Genomic DNA, 7,274 nt, shown 5'->3' with positions numbered 1-7,274 from the left:
ATATATATATATATATATATATATATATATATCGCTTCACTTCTTTTTTCTGGTTTTCACAAGTCACGTGGTCGCCAAAATAACAAAGTGAAATTTTTGTGTGTCGTTTTAGTTTTTTGAGGCTGAAAGCGGCACAAAACTCATTATTTGCTGCAACTTAACAGTGTAAGTAAAGGCGCTGCCGAATGCGAAGTACAACATTCGTTGTTGTTGTAGTTGGTACTACCAGGAAAATAACGTTGACTACATTGCTGTTGGTAAAATTTTGTCTCTTCCTTTTTCTTTTCCTAAAGGAATATTTAGTCCTCTCTTTTTTCTCTTCCCCTATTCTTTCATAACTGTTGATTGCGCTTGATCTGTTGCTCATTCTTTTTTTCTTTCTGATCACTTTTTATTCAACATGTATGTTCACTTTTTTTTCTTTTGAAATTCACATTTATTGTGATCATGGTTATACACACATATATATATCTATATTTATTCGCACATAATGCAACCATTGTTTTGTTTCCATTCCTGGCACAATGGATTCTTGCACTTCAAATTTTTTTTTTTAAGTGCTCCCCCTTTTGACCAAAGCGGCAAACGAAACGTGATGGAGGACATCATTTCCTCACTCGACTGGAGGAGTAGCGAAGTCCCTTCTCCCGGTTCCCATAGTTCTCTACCTGATGATGACATCCTTCCATGGCAGTGTGTTAGCGAAGTAATCCCCGGCCTTTATCTCACCTGTGAGTCCGAAGTCGCGGACAAAAAGAAGTGCCTAGAAAATGGAAACGCACTGGTGATCAACATGTGTGGGAGCCCTCATACTCGGAAGTACCGTGTCTACGAAAAGGATGGGAGCGATACCTACGCGTTTCGCCGTTTTGAATCGCAGAGCGAGTTCTACGTAGAGCTGAACAATTATTGCCAGGGCGCGGCGTTGATTTCACTAGATGCACGAAAGATTTTCTATGTCACAATTTCAGCGGAAGACCTTCCGACGTACAGTATCGATTTGCACTTTCTCGAGTGCTCTGTGCTCATTGAGCTAGTGTTGCGATCACGCCAAACGGCGGAGCGGCACGACGACGCCGACTACGCAGCCGCACCTTCAGTGGTGGTGCATTGCATGGTTGGTGTAAGTCGCTCCGCCGCAGTTGTAATTGCGTACATGATGAAGAAATACAATATATCGCGCGACGCGGCCATCCGTTTTATCCGCTGCACCCGACCTGTTATTCAACCCAATCCAGGTTTTCAGAGGCAGCTGGAGCTTTGGGAGTCGCTGGGAGGGTTTCGCATTGCCGACGAAATGTCCGTACAGGTTCTGTCTTCGGAGACAAAAGCAAAGGCGAACCTACTTAACGTTGTGAGCACTATCTTACCAACGATTCTCCGCACGAACAAGTGCGATAATGAACGGTGCTTTTTCGGCACCTTCATCAAAAATGCGTCATCAGGCACAGACGAGCTGCACGCAGTCTACCGAGAACTGCGCTCAACCGTTACCGCGGACGTTGACTGTGAGGTGTATACAGACATCCCAAATTACTTTGGCTATGTTGCGGAGATTGTGTGTAGTGTCGACACCACACTACCTTCTTTCATGCAGTATGCCAGTTTTTCGAAGCAGATTCCTACGTGCAACGACACATTTTATTACCGTGTGATGAAGGATGTTGCTCGATCTGGCTTCGAGAAGGACACGTTCGACACCGCGAGAGGTTTTTGTTCTTTGTTCGAGGCTATCTATCTGAAGCACCTTCGTCAAGTTGGAGACGGCCGACCTCGTCTCTTGAGCGATAAAGAAGAAAGCTGCGTTTCAGTTCCCACGGGCTGCGGGCTGTCGTTTCCTTTTTTGTTTCTCGTAGCGCCTTATGCCGAGGGCTTTGTTCAATTCAGAGAGTGGGACGCGCTGGCTGAGGCGTTTAGCCCCACCGGTGCTACCCTGAGCGCCGAGGAAGAGTGGCAGCTTACAACCCGGGTGCTGGACAGCTTCTTCCAATTCTTTTTCAGGTCCTCCTGCGGCTGCGCCGAGTCGACATCCGCAACTGAAACTAATGCGTCGGTTGATGCGTACAGCAAACTTGCGTATCTGCAAGAGGACATGGAGCTAGTGACTTTTCGAAAGCTGGAGGAGTTGTGGAGATCAAGTGACTCTATCGCTTCCGCGGAGGTGGTCGTATCGGCTTCCGACTCCGACGACGCCCAGATATTTCTTATGCTCGTGCTGAAGGCTATTAGCGGAATTGTTGCGTTTCGCATAGTTCTGGAGGCGGCAGAGCAATTCCTGACACAGACTTATGCTGCACGTTTGTCTGGTAGCGGAGCCGTCGCTGATAAAAAGCTCTCGTTACCGGTGATCTCAGCCGCCATTACAAGTCTTGACTCCGTATACGCTGAAAAATACGGGTCTTCGTCCAACGTCGTGGAATTTTTCAACCAGGAGCTTTCGGGCCTGCGTGAGAGCGGCGTGCTGAACACCTCGGGCGTTGTTTCGCTGTTTCACACCTCATCGTGAGACTCAAATATCCCATTTTGACAATTTGTTGCTGACAGCCTTTTCTTGCTTTGGACGAGTTGCTTACTTGTAGCTTATTTGCTTCTTGGGGCACCTTTTGTCTCATTTCACGGGTAAGTTACAAAGCGGAGAGCCGTTGTACTTGATCGACCCCTGGATTCACTTTCGGCTGTTCTTTTACTGTTTCACCGTAGACCTTTGCCGACCAGGTTCTTGGACACATGACGAATTCGGCGCGCTGTTTGCTCTTTGCCTCACTGATATGCGGAGCCCCCGGAAAAAACAGCAACAGCAAAATCACAAAGAACATGAACGCTTGCTGTTTCAAGAGAGAGAGAGGAGCAGCTATTCAGGTTTCAAAGCTTAAAAAAAGAAACTAACAAATTGGTTCAACGAACTTCGAAGCGACACGTCAATTGAGGCTTCAAAGAATGCAGGTATTTGTCTGTGAGTTGTGCAGTTGTTTTTCTTCCGATATTTTTCTACACTGTTCCACGTTACCTCCTGCGTTTTTGTTTTTTTCTGCGTTATACCCACGAGCTTGCATTCTAGCTGCGCTCTTCTCTCTCTCTACCATCCTTCTAAAGGCTCGCTTTGAAAACGGCTCTATAAATTTGTCAAGTTGTGATAGCGCTTCGAATCGTCACAAGCATCATAAGAAGGCCGAACAACCGTCATTGCATATCTTCATTTCACCATCTCCCCCTCGTTTCCGCCGCTGACACCACGTGACAAAGCGCAGCGAACGTTAAATGTCTTCGGAGTATAGTGAGCTGACTTTGAAGTTGCTTCGGAAGAACTTTGATATACTCGACAAGGACAAGATTGGCCGGGTTAAAAATGAAAACCTTCCGTACCTCATGCGTGTCTGCGGGGCAGCTCCATTGGAGGCCAACTTGGATGGCCTGAAAGCCATCGCAGACCCGGACGGACGCGGCAGTTTTAGCTTTGACAACTTCTGCATTGCGCAAAAGAAGGCCTTAGCGGAGTCGGTCAACGCGCTAGACGCCAAGGCCGCCTTTCATGGCTTTGACCCAGATAAGCGTGGCCTCATTACTCCCCACGCGCTTAGCTTCTTCCTCACCACCATGGGTGACGCTTTAACAGCGGAGGAAATGAACAGTTTTATCGAGGCGGTGCAGTCGGATGCCGACATGGAAGGCAATTTAGTCATTGCGGACGTTGTTTACAAAATGACCGCGGAGATGTACCGCTGAGTGCGTCCGCGCGTGCGGATGACGTTTTGTTGCTCTCCTTCGGTGGGAAGGTCGTGAGTAAGAAACGGTTTGGTGTTTGAACAAGAACAAACATATATTATTTTTATTTATTTGCTGATGTAACCCTTTTTTTTTTCTTGCTTCCTTTTTGTGGCATTTATAGCGGGATTTCGAAAGCAGGTTTTGTTTTTTTCTTCGCTGAGTGTTGTTGCTGCTGGGCCGGTTTTTAAATGCGGTTGAATGTACATAGTGAAGCACTTGACTGGGGTGCTTAAAAAAAAAGAAAAACAAGCGTTGTATGCAGTTGCCAGTAGAGCGTTTCCATGACCTTTCTGGATCAACACGAGCTGCTTGCTGAAGAGCAAACAACGACAACAGTGCTTTCCACAGACTAAGCAATGGTGCTCTCCACGACATCACTTCGTAGAAAGCTCGTCAGGTTAAAAAAAAAGCGTATGTTTGGCGATTCTGTCTCCCCCCACACTCACGAAAACGCATTTCCTCCTCACCCCAACCTTTGTTTCAAAATCGGAATCAATTTTGACTGATGCGCTCTCATTTGCGTATTATGGCCCTTCCCGCTTTTAACTCTGACTTGAAAAGCGACAGAGGATCCCTCCGACGGTCGAATCTTACTCCGCGTTTCCTTCTCTTCTGCACCATGAGTGTCAATCCCGTCATCCTGGAGGACACCTTCACGGTGAACGGTGTGAATACGGAGGGCACCGTGTACCTTCGCGTCTCGCGTATCCGCTGCGTTAATCAGGATGGCTCGCTGACCATCACCGCTGATATCAACTCCGAAGAATTCCCCGTCGCCACGAATGATCGCCTCACCATTGTGCTGGCCAATTCTCTAGAGCTGGGTGGCAAGACGGGCAGTAAGTACTACGATCACAGCGTGTACCACCGCGAGACGCGCTTGAACGACTGCGACTACGCCATGCACGGCCGCGTGTACGGCCACGAAGTGGTCGAGAATGGGCTGGAGGTGAATGTCCACATTAGCTGTGGCGGACTCTTGACGAACATCGTCGGCAAGCCGCAGGGTCTGCGCGACGTGCACTACAACAGCGACGTCTACATCCTGGTTAAGCGCGTGAAGGATTGATGCTGCGAGGAGAGCTTTGTTTCCTGCTGCTTGAGTGGGGGATAATAGAAAAGAGGTGATTCTCTCTTGATGTGCTGTCTGGGGGATTCAGTTCTCCGCGTCCACCTTTTTTTTGGTGATGTTTGTGAAGGTTGGCTTTACAGCCTGCCGTCTTTTGGCTCTCTTTTTCTTTATTGATAAAACGGCTTCTTCTAACTCGGCGTTAAGGATGCGTGATAACCGAATAAGCCAAAAATTCAAAGAAATAGGTGATGGACATTGCGTTCCACCTTTAGAACGACTTCCACGTCTGTAAACAAAAAGACAGACAAGTATCTTTCTTTTCTGTCTCTGTCCATGCGCACGTGAAGCATCGCGGAGGTTGTGGAAGCCGACTTCTTCGTCACTCCTTTCCTTTGTACATCTGTGGAGGCGATCGAGTGTTTACAGAGGTGCAGCGCGGGTTTCGCAGGAGCGCTACACCTGACTCCACCCAGCTAGCGGCAAATGGGTTTGCATCATTGAGTTGCAGGCCACTCGACAGCTTCGTCTTTCGAACTTTACAAAAGGGAAAAACAAGGTTTTTTTTTTTGACTGCGCTGTTTTGATTGCTCGCCATTTTTTTTCTTTCTTTCCTCCTCTTTTCTTTCGCTTTCGGCAATCTTCGCCGGCTCACCGTACAGCCTCTTTTGGTTCCTCGTTCCCAAAGAAGCTGTACGAAGCGCTGATACCAACGACATTAGGCGCCCTTATTTCTGTTAGCGCCAACCGTATTTACCATATTGCCCACACCCACACGTCTACACGAGCACGTCCGTAAATGCAAAGGTCGAGTCGCACTCGCGCGTTGGCGTGTGCCGTTGCCGCGTTGCAAGAGGCAGGCACATCAACGCAATGCCTCTTTGCGTTGAAGCGGCCGTTTTTCTCCACGCGCACCTACACGCATCCGTTTTCTGCCGAGCAGCACCCAGAGGAGAACATCGAGTTTAACGCCACGGATCAAGAGGCAGCAGCTGCTACGGCTGCAATGACGCTGCCATCCTCCTCCTCCTCCTCTGCCGCCCCACAGCAGCGGTATCGACGACGCTCCTCCAACCCGCAGACGCCACGGGAAAAGGCGGACTTCCGGCGCGACTACAAATACGCCAAGCACCGCCCATTGCCTGACGCACCGTGGCGGCAGTTGAAGACAAGGACGTATCTCGATGATGCGGAGCGGCTGTACGGGCGCAAGGAGACGTGGCACTCCGTGGAGGACGCCGTGCTGCGCGAGAAGCTTGTGGCGATATTGCAGGACTACCTGCGTGACACTCTCGCTGCTGCTCGCCTGGAGGCAAAGGAGGCGCGCAAGTACCACCACCTCTGCTCGATCGCCGCGAAGCAGTACCGCGCTCACGTCTCCTCGGGCGCCTTTGGCTTGGCGGACGGGATGCAGGCGTGGGCGCTGGACGTGCTGAAAAGCCGCTCTTCGACACTGCAGTCCAAGTCCGCAAGCGGAGAGGTGAGCGCCGACACGACAGCGGACTCGACTGACACATTAAGCTACGCTTCTTCTTCGCCAATTCTCACGGAGGGAGACGTGTCGATGACGACGCCGTCTGCCACCTCCACGGACGAAACGGCCGCCGCTGAGTTTCGCGAGAAGCGTCGACGTCGGGGCGAGCAGGCGGTCTTGGCGCACACGGCGGCCATTACAGACTTGCCGGACGCGGACGTGCGTCACACCCCGCAGTCGGCGTTCCCGTTTCTTCGCCGCCGTGCCGTGGAGGACGAGTCCACGCTGGACCCCTCCCTGGTGGATTGGACGGCGAAGTACTTCCCAGAGGACGACGCGCGCACTTTCGCGGAACCACCGAAGCTGCGCCAACATGGAGGGGGGAGCGCACGCGACACCGCTGGGGAGGAAGATGGCGGCGGCGATGCGTCGTCCCGCAACGAACAACGTACGCACGGGTTTGGATTTGGTGGCCCACGCGTCGACACCGCAGGCAACGCGGTCGATCCTGCTTCCCTGAACTCGACAGCGACGTCGCGTCGTGCTACGTCGGTGCATGCTCGGCATCGCCTGCAGCGCACCCTGCGTGACCACGAAAACCGTCACCGGTCTACATTCGATGCGGAGGGCGTGTATTACAAGGTGCGGCGCCAGAGCGAGGTAGATGAGCGGGCACCGAAGCCGCAGGCGGTGAAGGCGTCCGACTTGGAGCCGGCTGGCAGGCGGTCGGAGGTGGTGAAGGTGCCGTGGAGCGTTGCGTCCAAGGCAAAGGCGCAGGGGTACTCGAGTGAGACGCTGCGCGCAAAGGAGCGGCTTATTCGCCTCACGCGCGGTGAGGATCCGGAGACCATTCCATAGGACACGGAGAAGGGTGCGCTGTGGGATGTGTAGAAGGAGCGCGCCAACGTGTTGGGTCTCTGCTTGTGTATTTTTGTTTCCCCTCTGTTTGTGCTTTGTGGTTTATTG

The 7,274-nt window shown here is 51.3% G+C and overlaps 4 protein-coding genes across 6 annotated transcripts; all 4 read left to right on the top strand.

Moving 5' to 3' along the window:
• Positions 1 to 557: 557 nt before the first annotated feature.
• On the top strand, positions 558 to 2,506 carry ABB37_01757 (putative dual-specificity protein phosphatase; the record flags this gene model as incomplete). The annotated part of the gene is made up of 1 exon (XM_015798381.1): positions 558 to 2,506. Exon 1 carries the CDS (start codon positions 596 to 598, stop codon positions 2,504 to 2,506), a length of 1,911 nt encoding a protein of 636 aa, XP_015663901.1. The 5' UTR covers positions 558 to 595.
• A 539-nt stretch (positions 2,507 to 3,045) lies between these two features.
• Positions 3,046 to 3,723, top strand: ABB37_01756 (Calmodulin-like protein; the record flags this gene model as incomplete). 2 transcript variants are annotated; one of them, XM_015798380.1, is made up of 1 exon in its annotated part: positions 3,046 to 3,723. In XM_015798380.1, exon 1 carries the CDS (start codon positions 3,259 to 3,261, stop codon positions 3,721 to 3,723), a length of 465 nt encoding a protein of 154 aa, XP_015663900.1. In that variant the 5' UTR covers positions 3,046 to 3,258. The 2 variants fall into 2 exon arrangements, with proteins under 2 accessions (XP_015663900.1, XP_015663899.1); XM_015798379.1 differs by having other exon boundaries at positions 3,058 to 3,723.
• A 602-nt stretch (positions 3,724 to 4,325) lies between these two features.
• ABB37_01755 (putative RNA polymerase B subunit RPB8) lies at positions 4,326 to 4,834 on the top strand (the record flags this gene model as incomplete). 2 transcript variants are annotated; one of them, XM_015798378.1, is made up of 1 exon in its annotated part: positions 4,326 to 4,834. In XM_015798378.1, the coding sequence occupies exon 1, from the start codon at positions 4,385 to 4,387 to the stop codon at positions 4,832 to 4,834; it is 450 nt and encodes a 149-aa protein (XP_015663898.1). In that variant the 5' UTR covers positions 4,326 to 4,384. The 2 variants fall into 2 exon arrangements, with proteins under 2 accessions (XP_015663898.1, XP_015663897.1); XM_015798377.1 differs by having other exon boundaries at positions 4,332 to 4,834.
• Positions 4,835 to 5,495: 661 nt separating this feature from the next.
• ABB37_01754 (putative mitochondrial hypothetical protein) lies at positions 5,496 to 7,166 on the top strand (the record flags this gene model as incomplete). Its single annotated transcript, XM_015798376.1, has 1 exon — positions 5,496 to 7,166. The coding sequence occupies exon 1, from the start codon at positions 5,634 to 5,636 to the stop codon at positions 7,164 to 7,166; it is 1,533 nt and encodes a 510-aa protein (XP_015663896.1). The 5' UTR covers positions 5,496 to 5,633.
• Positions 7,167 to 7,274: the final 108 nt, after the last annotated feature.

Source organism: Leptomonas pyrrhocoris (genome assembly GCF_001293395.1).
Source record: "Leptomonas pyrrhocoris isolate H10 chromosome Unknown, whole genome shotgun sequence".
NCBI lineage: Eukaryota > Euglenozoa > Kinetoplastea > Trypanosomatida > Trypanosomatidae > Leptomonas > Leptomonas pyrrhocoris.
This window is presented reverse-complemented; position numbering and strand designations above follow the sequence as displayed.